The 24,763-nt window shown below is 50.9% G+C and overlaps 3 protein-coding genes across 4 annotated transcripts in view; all 3 read left to right on the forward strand.

Moving 5' to 3' along the window:
• LOC117886897 (zinc finger protein 850-like) overlaps positions 1–24,763 on the forward strand; it is a 362,115-nt gene that overhangs the window by 64,602 nt on the left and 272,750 nt on the right. The window lies entirely within an intron of this gene.
• LOC117887100 (zinc finger protein 208-like) overlaps positions 3,112–24,763 on the forward strand; it is an 882,934-nt gene continuing 861,282 nt past the window's right edge. The window contains exons 1-2 of the mRNA XM_034789342.1: positions 3,112–3,341; positions 5,338–5,434. Coding sequence (XP_034645233.1) covers positions 5,378–5,434 — 57 coding nt within the window. The 5' untranslated portion in view covers positions 3,112–3,341; positions 5,338–5,377. The remainder of the gene's footprint in view (positions 3,342–5,337; positions 5,435–24,763) is intronic.
• LOC117886924 (zinc finger protein OZF-like) lies at positions 6,009–9,526 on the forward strand. Of its 2 annotated transcripts, none has more exons than XM_034789073.1 (3): positions 6,009–6,059; positions 7,374–7,487; positions 7,801–9,526. In XM_034789073.1, the coding sequence occupies exons 1-3, from the start codon at positions 6,026–6,028 to the stop codon at positions 9,246–9,248; spliced, it is 1,596 nt and encodes a 531-aa protein (XP_034644964.1). In that variant the 5' UTR covers positions 6,009–6,025; the 3' UTR covers positions 9,249–9,526. The 2 variants fall into 2 exon arrangements, with proteins under 2 accessions (XP_034644964.1, XP_034644966.1); XM_034789075.1 differs by having other exon boundaries at positions 7,804–9,526.

The raw sequence follows: 24,763 nt of genomic DNA on the forward strand, positions 1-24,763 counted from the left end.
GTCAGTGACCCACTGCCTCTGCCTGGTCTAAGCAAACCCCAGACAAAGGAGGAGAAGACCCAATCAGCCCCTCCTCCCTGCTGCAGCCCTGGTTGCTGAGCTGATGGGCCACAGGTCGGGGAAGGGAGATAGAGAAACTCCTCCAGCCGCTCCCTCTGCCTGGCTGAAGTTACCCCCTCTCCCTTCCCCTCCCAGCCAGGATCCCCCTGCCATGGAGATGAGGAGAAGGACACTTGGGCCAGGCCCCACCTTCACTCTAGACACCTGTACCCACCCCCCATCTTCCACCAGCCCCTGAGCTGGGCTCCCCCACTGACTTGAGCTGTACCCTTTTGGGCAAGTGTACCTGGGGGCTGGTAATTCCTCCCCTCCCCAAATCCCCCAGGGTTTTGGTCTCTGGGGGTATCAAATGTTAAGGGACCAGGACTTTGGGTTTTGTGTATGTCTCTGGGGATTGAATGGTTGGGGCTGGTGGAGCTTGATATCAGGGTGAACTGGTGCTGGAGTATCGAGTGTTTGGGGACCATGGGATAAGCGCATTGAGACTGTGCCAATGAGAGGCACTGATTCCCACAGGACCTTTTGTCAGAGGCCTGGAGATCCCACCTCTGCCTCCGTAGCATCAGCCTCTGAAGTTCTGGCTAGGCTAGGAGGTGTGGTTGGGATTAGCCAGCAGATCTCTGTGACCCTCCAGCAGATTTCCTAGTGTAAACACATTCTGAGCATCTTATATATTCTGACCAATGTTCCCTCACTTTTTACATCCATGTGTGGAATGAATTTGGTTCTATTCACCTGTATGTGACACATCATCTCCATACAGATGCACAGAACTTAATTCATGTGGTTGGAGTGGGGCCAAGGGGTTTGGAGTGTGGGAAGGTGCTCAGGGCTGGGACAGAGGGATGGGGTGCAGAGGAGTGAGGGCTCTGGCTAGGTGTGCAGGCTGTGGGGTGGGGCTGGGTGTGAGGGCTTTGGGGTGAAGATTGTGGTGGGGAGAGGACTGCCCCCAGCCCTCTCTCACCACAGCAGTTTTTGACTGGGTGAGAGGCAACTCTCCCCAGCCGTGGCAGCTCCTCTGGTCCTGGGCAGTGGTGAGGGAGGGGTTCCTCTCCCCAGCAGCGCCAGTGGACCTGGGCCAATCCTGCGGAGGGGCTCCTCTCCCTGCCTACTTTCACAGCCCTTGATAGCCAGCAGGTCACACCCACCCCATGTCCTGCCATGTCCTGCGTTTGGATGACAGAGAGTTTCTTTGCCCAACTGTCTCCACACTGCATCCCTCTTGTGATAACCTCTGCACTGCATGTTCACCACTTGTGTATGGTTATGATATTTTGTGTGCAAAGTGTGCCTGGTGAGGGATCATTGGAAAACTCATGATCTGCTGAATATTGTGCATTGAAATGCGTGTGACACCAGTGCATGTAAAATGGTGAGATTTTAATGTATGTTTTTTACTAGGCTGACCATATTCCAGGTGCCCCAAAAGAGGATATTAATGGGGGGTGGGAGCTGACGGGGAGTGTAGAGTTAGGGGTACTGGAGGGGGCGCGGTGGGGGTACTTATGAGGTGAGGGCAGTGTTGGCCACTGTCACAGTGGCAGGGTGCTGGGAACAGATATAAGTCCTCGCCAACCTGTGGGACATCGCCCCCAGGGCTGGGAGTCTGGGCCTGCAAGGGTGGGAGCTGGCAGCAATCAATCAGCTGTGGGTGCAGGGCAATTGGCTAGTTGGGAAGGTGACTAATCAGGGATGTGTCTGAGCTTCAGCCCTTGTGTTCTGCAAACACCCCCGGACATTTGCTGTTATGGCAAAACCTGCTCACCAGGCTCAAAGACGAGGATCTGTCCATGAAGACCCAGACATATGTCAAAGTTTTTGTTACTGAAATATGTGATAGTTCTGGGGATTGTCCCACTCAAACTCCTCAGAGATGACCAAGGACTGACTGTGGGTGTTAGAAAACTCCTATCTGGCTGTCCATCATCAACAGGAAGGAAGGGGTAAACAAAGAAATTTATAATTCATCTGCAGGATGCTTTGGAGCTCACACACACCATGAAGTTGCCTGACCCCATGACTGTTGGCCCCTTACTGAAACTTAGTGGGGCGGTTTGGTTGGCTTCTCCCAGTACCAAAAGACAGGAAGGGCCAATGAGAAATGAAAACCCTGAGACTAGTTCCCAGGGCGAATGGAGAGAGGCAAAGGCAGTAGGTCAACCTCGTTGACAGGGCAGGCAGGCCAATGAGGGAGTCAGGTGCCCGTTCTCTGGGTGAGCTGGAGCTGCCTGCCAGAGAAGGGCAGAGCTAAGGGGAGAGGAGCAGCCAGAGCTGGGTTGGAGGCAGAGCAGCAAAAGCACTGATGCAGACGGAAGCTGGGTCTGGAGCAGTTTGGAGCTGGGTGTGGTGAGCAGCTGGGGAGAGCAATGGAGGGACCCTGGGCAGCGTGGGATGACATCATGTTTTCCTTTCCCCTTTCCCATTTTTTCCTTACTTTTTTTTATTACTTGCTATTTAATAAATTGTATTTGTTCTGAACTCAATGCAATTCTGAAGGCGACATCGGGGATGCGTCCGGAGTGAAGAGAGTACCCCAGAGTGGGGATACGACACCCTAACCTCTGTCCTGAGTGATCGCAACAAAATTGGGGATGAAGACCCCGCAGCAATCTTGGTTCCATCCTTGTCGGGGTTTCAGACACCAGAGTGGAAGGGGAGTCCTCGAGGTCAGGCAGGTCTCCAGATAAAGGGAGAGGGAGTGAGGACTCATCTCCTTTTGCTATTCGATTCTATCAGGGTGGTGTATAAGCTAGATAAGTTCCCCACAATAGTAAGACTCTTTCCCCTGCTTACCTCTGTGCATATTTATTGGTTTCTCGTAAAGCTAGTTAGGATGTTAGGGGAAAGTGTCAGAGCGGCCACCAGTAAGAGTTTTAGGCCACACTCTGAGGCCACCAAATTTGGTTGTGAGAATCCCTGGGCTAGATGCTCATGATGGGCCCTTCTGATCATAGAGCCTGTGAGTGGAACAGGAGTAAGACACAGATGCTGCAGCGCGATGGGTTGATCGCTAGGACCCAGGAGCAGCTGGGAGGTGGCTCTGCGGGGAGCCATCGCTGGCAGGAAGTGTCTCGCAGACACTGCGGTGACTCTGGCTCCAGGCTCCTGGCGAGATCCCCGAGCCCCGGCGGCTGGTGCTGGGAGCCCGGAGCCCGGGCTGCAGCCGGGAGAGGGGAATCTCCAGCAGGGCCCTTCCCGCTGCTCCCCAGGAGCCTCTCCCAGGGCAGAGCCCCCAGCCCGGCCAGGGCCCCTGCCCCAGAGGGACCCCGCTTGGAGGGAAGGTAAGAGAAACCCGCCATTCCCCCCCAGCACACCCGGGCTGCAGGAGGAGGAGGCGGGTGCTGGGGATGCGGGGGGCAGGCTGGGATGAGGGCCGGGGTGCACTAAAGGGAAGGTGGAGAGATCGGGGCGGGGGATTGTGCGACTGAGGGGAGCGAGGCTGGAATGGGGGAAAGATGTGAGTGGGGGCACTGCGAGGGAAGGGTGTGTGTGGGGAGACTGGAGGGGGACGGAGGCAAAAATCCAGCCCCCCACACCCTGCTGTTAGGGTGTTATTGTCAGACACACCCATGCTGGTTGGGTCTGTGCAGGGCCGGCTCTAGGTTTTTGCCACCCCAAGCAAAAAAAAATGTGGCTGCCCCCACCACAGAGCCCTGGATTCCCCCCCCCCCCCCCGCCGTCCACCTGCACCCTCCTTCCGCCCCAGCCTTGGGTCACTGGTAACTTGCTCCCAGGGTGGGTCATTCAGCAGGAATTTTGGATGTGCACAGAACACAGACAGGATTGGTTCCCATATGGTAACAGAACTGCAGTAAAGTGGAACCATTTTCAGCTTGTGTGATTGGAGGATATCTGGATGCATATTATAAGCCTGTTCTCCATCAATGAGGAAAAGTTGAGGTGTCTTTATTATTCTTTTGTTCCACTCTTTGTTTCTATGGGGAATTTGCCAATGCAATGTCACTGTCTTCCTGTCAAACAAATGAAATTAAAAAATAAAAAAAGGCAATGGCTGTTGAAAATAGCAATTCCGGTCCTAAAAACCACGGGGAAGCATTTCTTGCTCAATTTTATCCTACTTTTTCTAGAGCAAATTACAGTGGATCTGTATATTTGATTTGGGAGAAATGAAGTAACAGCTGCCCAAAATGAGCTGGAGCACTCCTGAATTGTGAGGTGTTCAGATCTGGAAGGCAGGTGCTAGATTCCCTTTCCGAATATTAGCTAAATCTGGAAAGGAAAAGTCAATTTCTGCTTCCATGGCTCAGAAGTGGAAATCCTCCTACGTGCCTGATACTGTATCTAAAGCTGCCCAGGTCCTCTAGCAGAGCCTCCCCTCCCTTACTTTTCATTTTAAATTCTAGTGGGATCCACATACCCCCCTTGCTAGATTTCAGATAGAGAGGGGCACTGTCCATTTATTTAGGCCACTCAATTCCTTCTTTGCGGGCTGCAAGGTGAGGTCACACCAGTATCCCTAATCCAGTCTGGGGAAGTCTTCTGAAGGGAATATCTGGGCCAAAGCCTTCTACTCCTTGGGCACACTTCTTCCCCATTCACAGTGCTACCATGCTCTAGCAATGAGCTCTCCATTCACAACAAGCTGCAGCATGAGGTTGCAGCTACCATACTCCCATCCCCTCCCTTTCCTGTTAATAGCAGCCAAGGGAATGCTGGGAAATATAGTTCTTTCCGTGCTCCAGGGCTGGCTCTATAGGCAGGGAGCTAACCAAGGAACTACAGCTCCCAGGGCCCCCTGTTGGTTCTCAGCTCCCAGGCTGGATCCCTGCCCGCTAGTGTCCCTGCAAATGGGCTGCCCCAAGCAGGTGCTTGCTTTGCTGGTGCCTAGAGCCGCCCCTGGGTCTGTGTCTCATGAGTTTTGGGGTCGCCCAGGGCCCTGGTCTGATTTCTGGGCAGGATTCACATCTCAGCCACACCGGAGTCACTGCTGCTTTGGGCAGGCAAGGAGTGTGGATGGGATGTGAATGGGATGTGAATGGGATCAGCCTCTGCCTGCCTGTCCCTGGGGGCTGCTGGGGGAGTCCAGGGCAGCTCATTCTTCAGGTGATTCCATCAGAGAGCTCCTGCTGCTCCTAAGGGAGAGGAGTTTACACGGCAGTGTGGGGAAATCCCCCAAAGTGGCTCCTTAGTTCTGCTTTTTTTTCTAGCATTTGGATCAGAGATACTGTTACTGGGAGGGTCTGAAGAGCCTGGGTGGGAACCGGGGTGTGACATGGACTGAAGCCCTTTCTGTAACCTCCCCCATCGCCCCTCTAGCCCCGACAGGCTGAGGAATCACATCCACCTTTTGCTCCAGATGGGCCCGTCTTCCAGGAGACAGGGAAGGGAAATGTCTGTGATGGAGCCAGCTCAGGTAGGGGATTTTCAGGGAGGTCCTGGGCAGGGGCAGGGAGGAGACAAGGTGTGATAAACCTCCTGATTTTCTGAGTGGGCCCATTGGTGACAGGGGAGGGGAGACGGGACATTTTCCCATTTCTCAAACAGGATATAACCCCCTTGCACAGGGCTGGGAACATTTTCCAGGCTCCCAGTGCTGGAGTGAGACCCCACTAACCTGAGGCTGCTGTGAAATACGAAGGGAAGCTGTCGGGATTCCTGTCCCCAGCTCAGAGCTCTGCTTCTCGTATCAGCCTGTTGCTGGCAGGTGTATGGGAAATGAGAAGACCCTGCCCTGCTCCGTGTGCTGCGGAGGACAAGGAGCTCTCACCTTCTCCCACCCCCTGAAGCCTCCTGGCTGCTCTAAGCAGGATGTGGGTGAGATTCTGCTACTCTGGCCCTCCCAGATTTTCCATTTCTTTATCCTTCCTCCCGTGTGACTAGTGGGATTGTGGCTGGGGGATTTTTTTTTCAGATGCCAGTAACCTTCGAGGAGGTGGCTGTGTATTTCACCCAGGGGCAGGGGGCTCTGCTGGACCCCGCTCAGAGAGCCCTCTACAGGGATGTCATGCAGGAGAACTACGAGACGGTGACCTCGCTGGGTAAGGGATTCCTGTGCCCTCAGATACTAGAAGTAGGGTGACCAGATGACAGAGGTGAAATATCAGGACGCGGGGGGGCGGGGTAGTAAAAAAACAAAAAACAAGCCGGCGGTGGAGCAAAACAAATAAAACTGGTGGAGCACAGGAAAAATTGGTGGGGGCTGAGAACCCACTGGGAGCTCCACGACCCACCCCCCCACACCAGCTTGTATCCATTTCGTCTCTACCTCCCCCATCAGGGAGTGAGGGGGCAGTAAGCAGCCAGAGGGACCCGCCAGGTGGCCAGGTGGGTCCCAGCAGTGCTAGCCTTACCTGGAGTGGCTCCCAGTAAGCATCCAGCAGGCAGGTCACATCCCTCTGGCTCCTAAGGTCGCGCGGGTTGTGTTGAGGAGGGTGGGTGTGGGTGGGCTCTCTGAACGCTGCTGGCGCCTACAAGCCCTGCCACTGCAGCACTCAGCGGAGACCTCCTCACCACCTCTGTGTCTGCCTGGGGAGTGGGGCTGCAGCACTCTGCAGGCTCCTGCCGGCCAGCGGGCGAGCACCGGGAGTTCAGCTGCACTGCCCCATGGCCCGGGAAGAAGGGGTGAGTGGGGCTGGCTTGCGTGCTCCACCAGACGGTCCCCCGAGATCGGGAGAAAGTGCTTCCTGACCGACTTAAGGTCGGGGCACGGGACAAGTCCCCTTTTCACCCTAAATAGAAGCCGTGGGGTCTGCGTGTCTGAATCTGGTCAGGTTCTTCCCTGGTCAGTGAGATCAGAGGTTCCATATTGCACAGCTGGTTCCATATGGTTCCATATTGCACAGCTGCCGTGTGAGAGAGATTTGCATCTCCGTGCCCTCTCCAGTGGGACATGGGTGTCAAAACCCAATGGACAAGCTAAACCATCCCCACCCTTCCAGCTTTCAAAGGGGCATAAATCCATCTTTGTCCTGTCCGTGTTGTTTCTCGGCTGCACAAACAATGCATGTTCATCTCCCTCCTTGGGACTAGCTGCAGCCCTGGGGAGGGCTCTGGGCTCTGCAGGTTTAGAAAGAGGCAGGGGTTTAAGTCCAGAGCTGTGTGTGAGTCAGGAAGACCCCCAGAGTGCACAGATCCTGGTAGCGCCTCGTGAGGGTGTAGTAATAATTCAACTCGCCTCCCCAGACAATTTCCTCTGCGCAAGGGGGCTCAGTGACAGTTTCGCCATCCTCTTGGATTCCCCGTTCCTCCAGCAGAGCGCAGGGACAGGTTCCACTCACGTAATGTCCTTTCTGACAAATATTCCACCAATGCTCCATGCACCCTGATCTGGTCTGATTCCAACCTCTGCACAGGATTCCCCCTTCCCAAACCTGAGCTGATCGCCCGGCTGGAACGAGGGGAAGAGCCATGGGTGCCTGATCTCCGGGACTCCAAGGAAAGAAGTCTTCTCAGATACATTCGTACAGGTGAGGACTGACACAGAAACAATCTAGGGAATGAAGGAAGAAGTTGAGAATCCCAAAATATGGTGTGAGTAAGCGTCCTCAGTTCTTCCTCATCTCAGCCAGGACAGGGCTGCAGTCATCAGATATAGCTCACGCCGTTCCACCCAGCTTCTTCTCTGCAGGAGTTTGCTTCCCCGCTTTCCTTCCCTGTGAGTGTTTGGGTGGGATGTGGAGGCGGAGGCCAATTGTTCAGTCTTCGTGTTGGGTTTTCCCTCGGTGCTATTCCTCTTTCTCCCCAGCACAATGACTCTTGTGTGGATTGTGTCTCTCCCAGCAGGTGCTGAGCGAGGGAGTGAGAATGAGGAGGGGAATCATCATGAGGAAGTTCCCGGGGAAGTGGAACTGCAGGGGTCCTTTGTTGGAAGAGGTGAAGGGAATTTTTCCCAGTGCTTGGAGGAGGAAGAGGCCTGGGGAAACTGGCACAGGTCAGAAAGGCTTCTGGAAAACCATCCAGGGAAGAGAATGGATGAATCTATTAATGGCGGGAAAGGAGACAAGGATCCCAGAGCACAGCAGACAAATTCCAAGGAAGAGACACCCGGGCACTACCCTCAGTGTGGGAAACGATTCATTGTGAGATCACAGATTGTGACCCATCAGACAATCCATACTGGAGAGAAACTCCTTCAATGCTTGGAAGATGGGGAAAGCTTCAATAATCTCTCAGATCTTAATAACCATGGGAGCAGCCACGCTGGAGAGGGAACCTGTCAATCCCTCGAATGGGGGAAATGTATCATTTTGAAACCACAAATAATTAGACATCAGGCAATCCACACAGGAGAGAGACCCCACAAGTGCTTGGACTGTGGGAAAAGTTTCAAAAGAAGGTCACACCTAGTTCGTCATCAGGCAATCCACACAGGAGAAAGACCCCACAAGTGCTTGGACTGTGGGAAAAGTTTCATAAGAAGGTCACACCTTGTTAAACATCATGCATTACACACAGGGGTGAGACCACATAAGTGCTTGGACTGTGGGAAAAGTTTCATACAAAGGTCAGACCTTGTTCAACATCAGGAAATCCACACAGGAGAAAGACCCCACAAGTGCTTGGACTGTGGGAAAAGTTTTATAAGAAAGTCAAACCTTGCTAATCATCAGGCACTCCACACAGGAGAGAGACCCCATATGTGCTTGGACTGTGGGAAAAGTTTCATACAAAGGTCAGACCTTGTTCAACATCAGGCTATCCACACAGGAGAAAGACCCCACAAGTGCTTGGACTGTGGGAAAAGTTTCGTTCAGAGGTCACACCTAGTTCGCCATCAGGCATTACACACAGGAGAGCGACCCCACAGTTGCTTGGACTGTGGGAAAAGTTTCATAAGGAGGTCGAACCTTGTTCAACATCAGGCAGTCCACACAGGAGAGAGACCCCACAAGTGCTTGGACTGTGGGAAAAGTTTCATACAAAGGTCACACCTTGTTCAACATCAGGTAATCCACACAGGAGTGAGACCCCACAAGTGCTTGGACTGTGGGAAATGTTTCAAAGTGAGGTCACACCTAGTTCGCCATCACGCTTTACACACAGGAGAGCGACCCCACAGGTGCTTGGACTGTGGGAAAAATTTTATTAGAAGATCGAACCTTGTTCAACATCAGGCAATCCACACAGGAGCAAGACCCCACAAGTGCTTGGACTGTGGGAAAAGTTTCATATGGAGGTCTGACCTCATTAAACATGGAAGAAACCACACAGGATCTAAACTTCTGTGACACATGGGAAGAAAGGGTTAAGCAACTTGCATGTAATTGACTCAGGGTCAACATTTAGAGAGAGATTTTAGAAGTGTGTCCACTTTAGATAAGCTAGAGTTTGAAATGTAAATGTGTATTTTTGAAAACTTGGAAGAAGACGGCAAGTCACGTATGAGTAACCTAATTGCCTTCTATGATGAGATAACTGGCTCTGTGGATGAGGGAAAAGCAGTGGATGTGTTATTCCTTGATTTTAGCAAAGCTTTTGATATGATCTCCTACAGTATTCTTGCCAGCAAGTTAAAGAAATATAGTCTGGATGAATGGACCATAAAGTGGATAGAAAGCTGGCTAGATCGTCGGGCTCAACGCATAGTGATCAATGGCTCCATGTCTAGTTGGCACCCGGTATCAAGTGGAGTGCCCCAGGGGTCGGTCCTGGGGCCGGTTTTGTTAAGTACCTTCATTAATGATGTAGAGGATGATGTGGACTGCTCCCTCATCAAGTTTGCAGATGACACTAAACTGGGAGGAGTGGTAGATAAGCTGGAGGGTAGGGATAGGATACAGAGATACCTAGACAAATTAGAAGATTGAGCAAAAATAAATCTGATGAGGTTCAACAAGGATAAGTGCAGAGTCCTGCACTTAGGATGAAAGAATCCCATTCACTGCTACAGACTAGGGACCGAATGGCTAGGCAGTAATTCTGCAGAAAAGGACTTGGGGTTACAGTGGATGAGTAGCTGGATATAAGTCAATAGTGTGCGCTTGTTGCGAATAAGGCTAACGGCATTTTGGGCTGTACAAGTAGGGGCATTGCCAGCAGATCGAGGTACATGATCATTCCCCTCTATTCAACATTGGTGAGGCCTCATCTGTAATATAGTGTTCAGTTTTGGGCCCCACACTACAAGAAGGATGTGGAAAAATTGGAAAGAGTCCAGCAGAGGGCAACAAAAATGGTTAGGGACCTAGAGCTCATGGCTTATGAGGAGAGGCTGAGAGAATTGTTTAGTCTACAGAAGAGAAGAATGATGGGGTATTTGGTAGCTGCGTTAAAGTACCTGAAAGGGGGTTCCAAAGAGGGTGGATCTAGACTGTTCTCAATGGTACCAGATGACAGAACAAGGAGGAATGGTCTGAAGTTGCAGTGGGGAAAGTTTAGGTTGGATATTAGGAAAAACGGTTTCACTAGGAGGTTGGTGAAGCACTGGAATGGGTTACCTAGGGAGGTGGTGGAATCTCCTTCCTTAGAGGTGTTTAAGGTCAGGCTTGACAAAGCCCTGTCTGGGATGATTTAGTTGGGGATTGGTCCTGCTTTAAGCAGGGGGTTGGACTAGATGACCTCCTGAGGTCTCTTCCAACCCTGATATTCTATGATTCTAAGAGGGGTAACTGTAGTAGTCTATATTTAGCTATCCAAAGGGGTCCTGTATTCTGTTAATTCAGGGATCAATAATTCAGTGATTATACCCATCACCCATGCCACCTGCCCAATTTCAGATCAGTCTCATTGAATTCGCTGGGGGTGGGGGCTGAAGGATGGAGGGAATGTTTATAACTGAAATCACCAAAATGTGTTTTGTAAGGTTAATGTTAATTGGATCTGTTCTGCTCTCCTTCTCAGATATTTTCTCTGGGAATCCCGGAGAAAGAAAGGAGCAGGTGTTACTATCTTGGCTACCAATCCCTATGGTGACTCTATGCACTAGCAATTTTCAAAGTGTGGACAGAGCCTCACAATGGAGGCACAGGAATGTGTCAAGGGAGGCGTGATCATTCTGGGTTGTTTGGTTTGTTTTAAAGAGCACTTGCTGTCGGCCCCAGTTGGCTGGGGCTCATGAAGAACGAACAGGCCTAGCTGGGAGTTATGGATCAATGCTTAGGCTGTCAAACCCAGGTGGAGCAGCAACACAGAAGTAGGGGTGGCAATACGGTGATAAGTCTGCTGTGAACAACGATATTGATCAATATCACTTTTCATGTGGCCACCCTAAATTCTGTGCTGCTATTGGAGCCCTTCAGAGCTGTGCACATTGCCAGCAACTACTCTGCCTTGAGAGCTGGGTGGTGATATATGTGCTTTTAAGGGTGGGGGCCTATATAACCACAGACACAAAAAACGGTTTATTTACTCCACCTCTGACGAGGGGAGTAGTGCCGAAATTGATATTGCCATTTTGAATTAGGGTTAGTGTGGATGGAATTCGACGGTATTGGCCTCCGGGAGCTATCCCAGAGTGCTTCATTTTGACCGGTTTAGAGGGCCTTTTAAGTAAAAAAAAAAAAGGGGGGGGCTTTGTCGTGTGGACGTGTCCAGGCTTAATTCGATTTAACGCTGCTAAATTTGACCTAAATTCGTAGTGTAGACCAGGGCTAAGTATTGGAATATCCAACAGCCAGAATATGTTTATCACCCTGGACCTGGAACCAGTAACCCCTGAACTCATCCATGCGTGCTCCCAGATCCTGAGTGTACACAAGGGACCTCTGGTGAGTGTACCTTTGTAAATATTACACATGGTTTAAAAGCAAGTGTGTTTAATGATTAATTTGTAGGACACTTTGCCACGCCAGGCCACTAGCACGTAGTCTGGAATCATTGCATAACAAAGCATGGCAGCGTATGGTCCCGGTGTTTGCTGGCATGTAGACAACATCCATTCCTTATCTCTCTTTGTTATCCTCAGGAGAGTGATATCATTAACAGTCACCTGATTGAAATGGGGTGATTTTAGTAAGGGGACATTCAGAGGTGCCCATTCCTGCTCGGCTGCACAGAAATATTCCCCGCCGTTAGCCACGCAGTCAGGGGTGGGGGGTGGAAGGTGAAGTGATCATCCCAGAGAATTGGGTGTGGGGGGGAGGGGGCTTAGTTGGGTTTGTGCTACACGTTAACCTGGAAACCGTAGCCCCTTCTTTTTACATTGCAAACTCATTTTAAATGGCCAACCCATAAGGGTGCTTGGTATGGGAAATGAGGGTGCTGCTGCTTGAAACCATTCCCACATGTTATGAAGGTTAAAAAGCCAAAAGATTGTGGCTTACCATGGCTGCCTGCAAGCCGAATTCTGTTGCCTGGCACTGCGTGAGTGATCTCTCACACCAAACCGGCAGGCCCTCAATATAAGAGGAAAAATGCGACCTTGTAACGAAAGCACATGTGCTGTGTAATGTGATCAGCAAAATTTAACATGAAAGAGTGTACCCATTGTTCTCTAAAATGTCTTTTTAACCACCTCTCGCTTTTCCTCCACCAGCTGCAAATGTATCTACTTCGCAGGGGCTAGTGAAGATTAGAAGGAGAAAGCGGCGGACTCGGAATGAGATGTTCTCGGAGCTCCAGATGTCCTCCCACGCTGACAGAGCACAGCAGAATGCATGGAGTCAGTCAATGTCAGAGTGCAAAAAAGCACAATATGAAGAAGAGGGGAGGTGGCAGGGTGAATCGCGGGCCGAAGAGAGCAAGTGTCGGGCTGAAGAGGATAGGTGGTGTCAGATTGCTGACAGAAGGCACGAGTCGATGCTCCAGCTGCTGGAGCATCAAACTGAAATGCTCCAGCATATGGTTGAGCTGCAAGAAAGGCAGCAGGAGCAGAGACCGCCGCTACAGCCCCTGTGTAACCAACAGCCCTCCTCCCCAAGTTCCATAGCCTCCTCAACCAGATGCCCAAGAACGCGGTGGGGGGCCTCCAGCCACTCAGCCACTCCACCCCAGATGATTACCCAAGCATCAGAAGGCTGGCCTTCAATAAGTGATAAAGTTCTAAAGTTTTAAACTGCAGTGTGTCCTTGTCATTCCCTCCTCCCCCACCCCACCGGGTGCTTTCCTCCTCCCCCTCCTGGGCTACCTTGGCAGTTATCCCGCTAGTTGTGTGATGAATTAATAAAGAATGCATGAATGTGAAGTAACAATGACTTTATTGCCTCTGCAAGCGGTGCTCGAAGGGGGGAGGGGAAGGTGGTTAGTTTACAGGGAAGTACAGTAAAACGGGTGTGGAGGGGTTCATCAAGGAGAAACAAACAGAAGTTTCACACCGTAGTCTGGCCAGTCACAAAACTGGGTTTCAAAGCTTCTCTGATGTGCACCGCACCCTGCTGTACTCTTCTAACCGCCCTGGTGTCTGGCTGTGCGTAATCAGCGGCCAGGCGATTTGCCTCAATCTCCCACCCCACCATAAATGTCTCCCCCTTACACTCACAGATATTGTGGAGCGCACAGCAAGCAGCAATAACAATCGGAATATTGGTTTTGCTGAGGTCTAACCGAGTCAGTAAACTGCGCCAGCGCGCTTTGAAACATCCAAATGCACATTCTACCACCATTCTGCACTTGCTCAGCCTATAGTTGAACAGGTCCTGACTACTGTCCAGGCTGCCTGTGTACGGCTTCATGAGCCATGGCATTAAGGGGTAGGCTGGGTCCCCAAGGATAACTATAGGCATTTCAACATCCTCAACGGTTATTTTCTGGTCCGTGAAGAAATTCCCTTCCTCCAGTTTTTGAAACAGACCAGAGTTCCTGAAGACACGGGCATCATTTACCTTTCCCGGCCACCCCACGTTGATGTTAGTGAAACGTCCCTTGTGATCCACCAGGGCTTCCAGCACCATGGAAAAGTACCCCTTGCGGTTTATGTACTCGGTGGCTTGGTGCTCAGGTGCCAAGATAGGGATATGGGTTCCGTCTATCGCCCCACCACAGTTTGGGAAGCCCATTGCAGCAAAGCCATCCACTATGACCTGCACGTTTCCCAGAGTCACTACCCTTGATAGCAGCAGGTCTTTGATTGTGTTGGCTACTTGGATCACAGCAGCCCCCACAGTAGATTTGCCCACTCCAAATTGATTCTTGACTTACCGGTAGCTGTCTGGCATTGCAAGCTTCCACAGGGCTATAGCCACTCGCTTCTCAACTGTAAGGGCTGCGCTCATCCTGGTATTTTGGTGCTTCAGGGCAGGGGAAAGCAAGTCACAAAGTTCCATGAAAGTGCCCTTACGCATGCAAAAGTTTCGCAGCCACTGGGAATCGTCCCACACCTGCAACACTATGCGGTCCCACCAGTCTGTGCTTGTTTCCCGGGCCCAGAATCGGCATTCCATGACATCAACCAGCCCCAGTAACACCATGATTTGCACATTGCTGGGGAGGTCTATGTCCATGTCAATTTCTTTATCACTCTCATCGTCGCACTGCAATCGCCTCCTCGTCTGGTTTTGCTTTGGCATGTTCTGGCTCTGCATATACTCCAGGTCAATGCACGTGGTTTTCATAGTGCTCATAATTGCCGCGGTGATCTGAGCGGGCTCCATGATCCCAGTGCTATGGTGTCTGGGCTTGAAAAAAGGCGCGAAACTATTGTCTGACGGAAGGAGAGAGGGAGGGGTGAGTGAGGACGTGGCTTACAGGTAATTAAAATCAACAAGGGTGGCTGTGCATCAGGAAGAAACACTAACAACTGTCACAGAGAATGCACCCCCCCCCCAAAGATTGAACTCAAAACCCTGGGTTTAGCAGGCCGTAGATTTCAGGGCGGGAGGGGGAAGCAAATGAATACAGACCAAGCTGGTTCATTTACTGTTTGGATTCATTCCATCTATCTTTTACATCTTAGGCTGGCAGCAGGCGGTGCAGCATGACTGATAGCCATCGGCATCTTCTGGGTGCTTGACAGAAGATGCTGTACTACGACTGGCAGCCATGATCGTCAAGACGGTGCAATATGACTGCCGGCAGGACTGAGTCTCCAGAAGACAAAACATGTCTGCCCAGGCACCTCTGACCGAACTCACTGAGGAGTATGACGACGATGGATATCAGTCATAATACACCATCAGCTGCCAAAAGGCAAGGAGCTGCTGCTGTATAGCAGTGTAGCCCCACGTCTATCAGCACGCAGATAGCTGATGACAACTACCAGTCATACTGCACCATCTACTGCCAAAAGACAATTAGCTGCTGCTGTGTAGCAATGCAGTACCACGTCTGCCGGCACCCAGATGACATATGGTGATGGTGAGCTGAGCTGAGCGGGCTCCATGCGTGCCGTGGTACGTCATCTTCACAGGTAACCCAGGTAAAAAGGCATGAATTGATTGTCTGCCGTTGCTCTGATGGAGGGGGAGGGGCCTGACGACATGTACCCAGAACCCCCGCGATACTGTTTTTGCATCATCAGACACTGGGATCTCAAACCATAATTCCAATGGGCGGTGGAGACTGTGGGAACAGCAAGCACAAGACTACCCACAGTGCAACGCACTAGAAGTCGACGCTAGCCTCGGTACTGTGGACGCGGTCCGCTTACTTAATGCACTTAGAGCATTTTAGGTGGGGACACACACAATCGACTGTATAAAAACGATTTCTATAAAACTGGCTTCTATAAATTTGATCTTATTTCGTAGTGTAGACATACCCTTAAAGGGTACTTCTTTATTCCTTCCCAGCAAGGTGATTAGCGCTAAAATTGACCTTGCTGGGTCGAATTTGTGGTAGTGTAGACGCAATTTGATGCTATTGGCCTCCAGGAGCTATCCCACAGTGCTCCATTTTGACCACTCTGGGCAGCAATTTCAACTCAGATGCACTAGCCAGGTACACAGGAAAAGTCCCGTGAACTTTTGATTTCATTTCCTGTTTTGTCAGCATGGCGAGCTCACCAGCACAGGTGACCATTCAGTCCTAGAATCGCAAAAGAGCTCCATCATGGACTGAATGGGAGACAGTGGATTTGATTACTGTAAGGGGAGAAGAATCTGTGCAGGCAGAACTGCATTCAAAAAGATCAAATGCTGATATATATGCCAAAATCACTCAGGGAATGGTGGACAGTGGCTACACCAGGGACACACAGCAGTGCCACATGAAAATTAAGGAGCTCCTAAAAAAAAGGAGGCAAATGGTTGCTCCAGTTCAGAGCCCCATACATGCAGCTACTTTGATCAGCTGCATGAAATTCTAGGGGTGGGACATAGGCAGCAATATTCAGAGCCGGGCCGAGCTTCACCAAAATTTGGGGCTGGGGCGCCCTCCCCTCCACCCCCCCGTGGCCCAGCTGCACTGATGCCACTATAGCACTTCGAAGGGGACACAACATAGACCAATGAGAGGGATCTCCCAACGGCATAGGTAATCCACCTCCCCAGGAGTCAGGAGCTAAGTCAACGGGAGAAACCCTCCTGTTGCCATAGTTCTGTCTGTATCAGAAGTTAGGCTGGGTCTACACTACCCGCCTGAATCGGCGGGTAGAAATCGACCTCTCGGAGATCGATTTATCGCATCCCGTTGGGACGCGACAATCGATCCCCGAATCGACGCTCTGGAGGTGGAAGTAAGCGCCATCGACGGGAAGCCGCAGAGGTCGATTTTGCCGCCGTCCCTACAGCGGGGTAAGTCGGCTGCGATATGTCGAATTCAGCTACGCTATTCGCGTAGCTGAATTTGCGTATCTTAAATCGACACCCCCCCCCATAGTGTAGATGTAGCCTTAGGTTGGTACAGCTGCGTCCCTTGCTGTGGGTGGAGTTTCACAACTGACAGCGTCAGGAGGAGGAGAAGGTGGGAGGCGAGGAGAACAGAGCTGGGAAATGGCAGGGTTTGCTCTTCAGAGCCAGACGCCTGAGGCTGAGAACTGGGAACTCGCGGCATCAGAGCCAGAGCGCGACTAGACTTGGCCTGCATCGTGTAAAGCTGGACCTGAAATCGAAAGGGCCACGAATGACACCTCAAAAATGATAGGAGGAGGGGGCAGCGGCTCCTTAATTGCTGCGATGCCGAGGTTGGGCTCAGGCAAGAAGGGAGCTGGGGATGTCAAAAGACCTGGAGAGCTTTGGAACCAGGCCGACCGCCATCACTGAGGCGAGAGGGAAATGAGGAGCCCTAGAGCCCTGCCGGTCACCCCCTCCCCATCTACTGCAGTGTCCTGTGTGGGGACGATAGCGACTGTCTCTGTCTCACTCACCCCACACCGCATCCCTCAAACCTGAGCTCTTTGGATTCCCTGCTTTCGGGGAGTTTCCTTTTGTGACGGGGTCCATAGGTGGTGACTCCATGGGTGCTCAGGGGATGGAGCGCCGATGGGGAAAAATTGGTGGGTGCTCTGCACCCACTGGCAGCTCCCCACCTCCCAGCCCAGCTCACCTCTGCTCCGCCTCGGCCTCCTCCCCGGAGTGCGCTGCGTGCCCACTTTTCCCTCCTAGCTCCCAGTGCTTGCATCGCAAAAAAGCTGTTTCACGCGACTGGGATGAGGGGTGATACTAGACACCTTTGTGTTCTTGGGGAACCAGGGTGCAGTATCCAGCCTGATTCATGAAAGACACTCCCCCCCCCGCCTCTGCTTAAACCAAAACCCATCACAGGAAAAAACTTGCAGAGAGTAGTGAAGGGCCTTGGGAGACACACCTAGACCCCTCCTGACAAGGGTGACAAGATTAAGACATCTCCATTAGCATACAGAATGGAGAGCAGAGACAACTCCCCTAGAGTGACCAGACAGCAAGTGTGAAAAATCAGGATGGGGTTGGGGGGGTAATAGGAGCCTATATAAGAAAAAGCCCCAAATATCAGGACTGTCCCTATAAAATTGGGATATCTGGTCACCCTAAACTCCCCTAGCCTCATCTGCATGAAAGATGGGACAGGAAGACATCTCAATTTACATACAGAATGGAGAACAGAGAACCACACTGAATTCTGGGACCAGAAAAAGCAGGGAAGCACTGCATCCTGGGAATCTCTGCTCCAGATGCTAATGAACCTACACCTGCACACACCCAGCTCAGCAGTTATCAGACCAATTCTAGTAATGAATCCTTAATTGATATCCAAATACTGAAGCAGTCTAGTTGCATTGTGAGCTCCCTGGAAGAAAACACCACCCATAGCCAGGAGTGATCAGCTCCTATTGTCTAGTCTAAAGAAAACCCTTGAGTCATCAGTTGAACCTATAAACAGATCTAGAGTTCTCCCTTGAACCATTGTATTTTCTCTACAAAAATCCCTACTCACTCTCTTGTCAGGGTTCTGATGCTTAGATCCAAACTATGAATTAGTTCCACTGGAACTCCATCTTCTGACTGATTGTGCTGGGGGCTCTGCCTGTCTCCAGCATTCAGGACCCTCCGCTACCACCATCATCTGGGAACCCGGACCAGTTCAAGCCTCATGGAGTGGGTAAGATCTCCCCTCTTTCTCTCTCTGTTTTCCTTTCTACCTTAGGTATTAACCTTTAATTATGTATGTTATGTTGGTTTAGTCCTCCTTGTGTAGTTATTACTATTATTCAATAAATAACTTTTATAGTTAACTTGGTTGCTTCTCTCTCTCTTGCTAAACTTTACTGTTTCATGTTTTTAGCTTCCCCCATTCACTCTACAGCAACACTTCTTTTACCTAAGCTAAAGATCCCTGCAGCGCCCAAAATACTGTGAGGTTTGCTCAACAAGTAGGTTACTGACAGTACAATTGTGTTGGGGGAGCGGGGATAGGGACGTGCTGAATCTGGGATACATAAGGGTAACAGCTTGAAAGTGCTGCTTGACCCAGTCCATGGAGGCCAGGGGCATATAAGGAGAGTCAGCTTGAAAGTGCTGCTTCCTCCAGCCCAGTGAGTCCAGAGACATACATGGGGTCAGCTTGACAGTGCTGATTGACCCGGTCCGCTCAGACTTGCTCTGTTAATTATGTGTGGGTGTGTTCATCCAATTCTGGGGCTGGAGCAACCCAGCCCTAGGGAACCTAGGTCCTGCAGGATAGCTCCATTGGGAGGGGACTTGCAGAAGAAAGAAGTGACACAAGCAGTATATTGATAGGATTACAGAATCCCCTTCCCCAGAAGAGTGACCCGAATAAATGAGCATACCCCAAAGTAATGGGCATATCTGGTAACAGGGGAAACACGGCACGCTCAGGGGAGGAAGCAGGGACGGGGATTTGGGGAAGGGGCCCAATAGGTGCAGGGAGAGGGTGGAGTTGGGGTGAGGAGTTTGGGGAAGGGGTTGGAATGGGGGCGGGGAAGGGGTCGAGTTGGGGCGCGGGGGGGCACGAGCTCCCACCGGCACCAGGGAAAGTTGATGCCTATGACGGGGTCCCAGCGCCTCTCATGAGTACGGAGTACACAGAATCTTAAGACTCAAAATATAGAGAACAAATTTACCCATTTCCTTATGAACACACCAAACCTGCTTTCCTCAGCACCGCTGTATTACTTGGCTGTGTTACTGACAAAAGTTTTAGCATCATTGTAATAAAAGAAGAAAGATAAAAAGTAGGACTGTTGATTAATTACCATTAACTGACACGATTAACTCAAACAAATTAATCATGACAAAAAATTGTGATTAATTTTAAGCACACTGTTTACAATAGAATATCTATTGACATTTATTAAATATTTTTTGATATTTTTCTACATTTCCAACCAAATATATCGATTTCAATTACAAAGCAAAATATAAAGTATACAGTGTTCACTTTATATTATTATTTTTATTACAAATATTTCCACTGGAAAAATGATAAAAGAGATAGTATTTTTCAGTTCATCTCATACAAGGACCATAGTGCAATCTCTTTATCATGAAAGTGCAACTTAGAAATGTAGATTTTTTGTTATTACATAACTGCGCTGAAAAATAAAACAATGTACAACTTTAGAGCTGACAAGTCCACTCAGTCCTACTTCTTGTTCAGGCAATCACTTGGAGAAACAAGTTTGTTTACATTTATGGGAAATAATGCTGCTTACTTTTTATTTACAATGTCACCTGAAAGTGAAAACAGATGTTTACAACAGGGTGAGCTGCGGGAGATCCCCCACCTCCAGAGGACTGGGGAGCTCTGGGGGATGTCTTCCCCTAGGCTGGGGAGCTGTGGGGGTTACCCTGCTGCCTACAAGTGTTAGGGAGCACCAGGGATTCCCCCACATCCAGGGGGACTGGAGAGCTCTGGGGCTCCCCCACACTGGCAGTGACTGGGGAGCTGTGAGGGATCCCCCATCTGCTGGAGCTGGGGATCTGCGGGAATGCCCCCCAGGCTGGGGAGCTGCAGCGCTTACCCTGCCACCTGTAGTGCCTAGCAAGCTCCATACCTCACCCTCATCCATGGACCCACCCTGGAGAGCTCCGGGAGATCCCATGCAGACTGGGGAGCTGCAGAATGCCCCTGCCGGTGATGGCTGGGGAGCCACGGGACATTCCCCCATGGCCAGAGCTCCAGCAGTCCCCCACACTTACAGGCACTGGGCAGTCAGGTGGATTCCCCAGCACCTGGGGACTGGGGAACTCTGGGGGATTCCTCCCCAGGCTGGGAGCTGCGGTGGTTGCCCAGGTGCCTGCAGTGGCCAGGGAGCTCCCAGGGTCCCTCTGAATTGTGGGGACTGCAGAGCTGCAGGGTATTCCATCCCCCCACTTGCTGAGATTGGGGAGTGCAGAGCCGCCTGGAGATCCCCTCTGCCCGCGGAGATTGGATTCCCCCACACAAAAGAAAGGATAATTTTTGCAGCGTCTCAACAGCACACAGTCATTGGATGAACAATAGGCTTTTGAAGTAACCTTCTATTTCCTAAACATCACTGGTAACATGGATTAACATGAGGTGATTCTGTATGAAGCAGTTCATAGACAGTTTACCACAAACTTTCAGGAGACAAACAATGACATTATTACAACCAAGTTTTGTCTAAATGTTAATATTCCCTTTTGGGGAATTCACAGAATAGAGCCCTAGACAGGAACCATTTATTTCCATTGTTAACCTGTAACAAGATATAGCTAAACAAAGTCTACTACAGTTACCATCTTCTTCCATGTCTTAACAATACACGTTTACCTTTCAAAGCTCTAGTTTATCTAACGAGTACACACTTTTCTAACATGTCTCTAAAGCTTGATTCTAGGTCAATTACGTGCAATTTCCTTAACACCTTCTGTCCCTGCATCAGAGAAGTTTAGAAGTGAAATTTCCACATAGTCTAAACACTTGTGAGGTCTCTATCCTGCGTGGATTCTCTGATGTTTAAGAAGGCGTGACCTCCATGTGAAACCTTTTCCACAGAATAAACACTTGTGTGGTCCCTCTCCTGTGTGTAATGCCTGATGTTTAAAAAGAACTGACCTCCATTTGAAACTTTTCCCACAGTCCAAGCATTTGTGAGGTCTCTCTCCTGTGTGGATTCTCTGATGTTGATTAAGATCTGATCTCTGTATGAAACTTTTTCCCACAGTCCAAGCACTTATGTGGTCTCTCTCCTGTGTGGCTTAGCTGATGTCTAATTAGTTCTGACTTCCAAATGAAACATTTCCCACATTCAAGGCATTGATAGGGTTTCTCTCCTGTGTGGCTTCTCCCATGGTTATTCAGGTTTGAGCGATTATTGAAGCTTTGTCCACGGTCCAAGCATTGAAGGGGTTTCTCTCTAGTATTAGGGTTACCATATTCAAACATTTAAAAAAGAGGACACTCCGCGGGGCCCTGGCCCCACCCCCGGCCCCACCCCAACTCCACCCCTTCCCCGCCCCGTCCCCGTCCCTTCTCCATCCCCATTCCAACCCCTTCCCCAAAGTCCCTACCCCAACTCTGCCCCCTCCTCTGAGCACCCCGCATTCCTCCTCCTCCCTCCCGCTCTGATCTTGGTTGGTGGTTGCTAAATGCTTCCCTGCTCCCCACTCGCCCTGCAGCCCCTGCACCTCCCCACCCCTGCAGTCTCTGTACCCCCTGCACCACCCTGGCCCTGCAGCCTCTATGCCCCTGCCTGCCCTACTCCTCTTCGCCCTGCAGCCCCTGCACTCCCCCGCCCCTCTAGCCTCTGTGCCCCCAATCCCCACTCGCCCTGCAGCCCCTGCACCCCCTCACCCCTGTAGTCTCTGCGCCCCCTGCCTGTCCTGCCCCTGCAGCCTCTATGCTCCTGCCTGTCCTGCTCCTCCTCGCCCTGCAGCCCCTGCACCCCCCCGCCCCTGCAGCCTCTGCGCCCCCGGCCCCCCCTGCCCCTGCAGCCCCTATGCTCCTGCCTGCTCTGCTCCTCCTCACCCTGCAGCCCCTGCACCCCCTGCCCCTGCAGCCTCTGTGCTCCCTGCTCCCCACTCACACTGCAGCCCCTGCACCCAGCTGCCCATGCAGCCTCTGCACCCCCATCTGTCCTGCCTCTGCAGCCTCTATGACCCTGCCTACCCTGCTCCTCCTCGCTCTGCAGCCCGTGCACCCCCCTGCCCCTGCAGCCTCTGTGCCCCCTGCTCCCCACTCACCCTGCAGCCCCTGCCCCTGCAGCCTTTATGCCCCTGCCTGCCCTGCTCCTCCTCACCCTGCAGCCCCTGCACCCCCCTGCCCCTGCAGCCTCTGTGCCCCCTGCTCCCCACTCGCCCTGCAGCCCCTGGGAAGAAACCTCTTGCGGCCAACAGGCTTGGTAGAAGCCGTGAGTGATATCTGCTGACTACTGTACTATGCTGGGTGAGATGAGGAAGAACCGAGGGTGCTTACTCATACCATATATTTGGGATTCTCAACTTTTTCCTTCATTCCCCATTTCTGTGTCAGTCCTCACCTGTGTGGTCACCTCTCAGGCTCTCTCTTTCCTTGCAGACCTGGAGATGCGGGACCCATGGCTCTTCCCCACGTTCCAGGCTGGAGATCAGCTCAGGTTTGGGAATGGAGAATCCTATGCAGGGAGGGAAATCAGACCAGATCAGGGTGCATGGAGGACTGAGAGCGCGTCTGTCACAAAGGACATTCTATGAGCAGAAGCTGTCCCTGTGCTCTGCTGGGGAACGTGGAACCCAAGAGGATGGGAACGTGGTCGCTGAGCCCTCTTGGGAGAGGCAGACATCTGGGGAGGTGAGGGGAATTTTTACACCCTCACTAGGAGTTCCCAGGATCTGCCTAGTCTAGGGGCCTTGCTGACTCACGCACATCTCTGGCTTTAAACCCCTGCCTATTCCTAAACCTTCCCAACAGCTGGAGCTATTCCCAAGAAGGGCAGTAAATAAGGATTGTGTGTGTGAATGGGAATCAATACAGAAAGGACAATGTATTAATTCTGCCCCTTGACACATTCCTGTGCCTCCCTTAGGAAGCCCTGCCCCATAGTTTGAGAATTGCTAGTGTAGAGAGTCACCATGGTGATTGGTAGCCAAGATGGTAACACCTGCTCCTTTCCGTCTCCGGGATCCCCAGAGAAAATGTCTGAGCAGGAGAGCAGAACAGATCCCATTGACATTAACGTTCCAAAACACATTTTGGTCATTTCAGCTATAAACATTCCCTCCATCCTTGAGCCCCTCCCCCCACTAATTTCAATGAGACTGAGCTAGAATTGGGCAGGTCGCAGGGGCGACGGGTATAATCTCTGAATTATTGATCCTTGAATTAACAGAATACAGGAACCCTTGGGATAAATTGTTAACCTCTAACAAGATATAGCTAAACATAGACCACTACAGTTACCCCCTTCTTCCAAGTCTTTAACAATACACGTTTACATTTCAAACTCTAGCTTATCTAAGGTGGATGCACCTCTCTCTAAAGGTTGAATCGGAGTCAATTACATGCGACTTGCTTAACCCTTTCTTGCCATGTGTCGCACAAGTATGTGTGGATTCTCCCATGTTTAATGAGGTCTGACCTCCATCTGAAACTTTTCCCACAGTCCAAACACTTGTGGGGTCTCTCTCCTGTGTGGATTGCATGATGATTAACAAGGTCTGTCTTCCTCTTGAATCATTTCCCACAATCAAAGCACCTGTGAGGTCTCTCTTCTATGTGGATTTCCCGATGTTTAACAAGGGATGACCTCTCTATGAAACTTTTCCCACAGTCCAAGAACTTGTGGAGTCTCTCTCCTGTGTGGGTTGCCTGATGTTGAACAAGGTTGGATCTTTGTTGGAAATTTTTCCCACAATCCAAGCACTTGTGGAGTCCCTCTCCTTTGTGGATTACCTGATGTTGAACAAGGTTTGACCTTTGTATGAAACTTTTCCCACAGCCCAAACACTTATGGGGTCCCTCCCCACTGTGGGGAAATAGAACTGGGGGCTTCCTTTTAATAACGTGAGTAACACCGAAGGCCCAAATTCAGACCCTCTGACAGAGGCTCGGTACAGGACTAAGCTGTACAATTCCCTGCCAAACTTGGTCAAGGGTCATGACCAGAGGAGGGAGGGGGAAGGAAGTAACAGTGGTAAAGGCCTTGGGAACCTAATAATCGCAGGTTTATGAAATATAATAACCACTTGTGTGAAGCAATAAGTAACTTTAACTAAATGCAAACTGACTAAATGCAACTCTTCCTGTTGTTCCAGCTATCTGCAAAATCAGCCAATCATATACCTTCTTTGAGCATCCTATGTTAACCCCCTTGTGCCCATAACCGTAAAGCCCCGGAAAATAATATGTACCCTGATGAGAAATACCCCTAAATTGGTGCCAAGTAACACCCATAATGGAAAAAAACCAAGTGACCCCTTACCTAATAGGCACCCAATTCTCGTAAAATAATAAGGAAGGTGCCGGAAATAGGGGGGCAGGCCCCAACTTTAAT

This window comes from Trachemys scripta, chromosome 14 (assembly GCF_013100865.1).
Source record: "Trachemys scripta elegans isolate TJP31775 chromosome 14, CAS_Tse_1.0, whole genome shotgun sequence".
Classification (NCBI taxonomy): domain Eukaryota; kingdom Metazoa; phylum Chordata; order Testudines; family Emydidae; genus Trachemys; species Trachemys scripta.

Coding starts and splice junctions, on each gene's coding strand:
- LOC117886924 (XM_034789073.1), top strand. CDS start 6,026: ATGCAGGAGAACTACGAGACGGTGACCTCGCTGG. Junction 6,060..7,373: donor CGAGACGGTGACCTCGCTGG/GTAAGGGATTCC, acceptor ACCTCTGCACAG/GATTCCCCCTTCCCAAACCT. Junction 7,488..7,800: donor TCTCAGATACATTCGTACAG/GTGAGGACTGAC, acceptor TGTCTCTCCCAG/CAGGTGCTGAGCGAGGGAGT.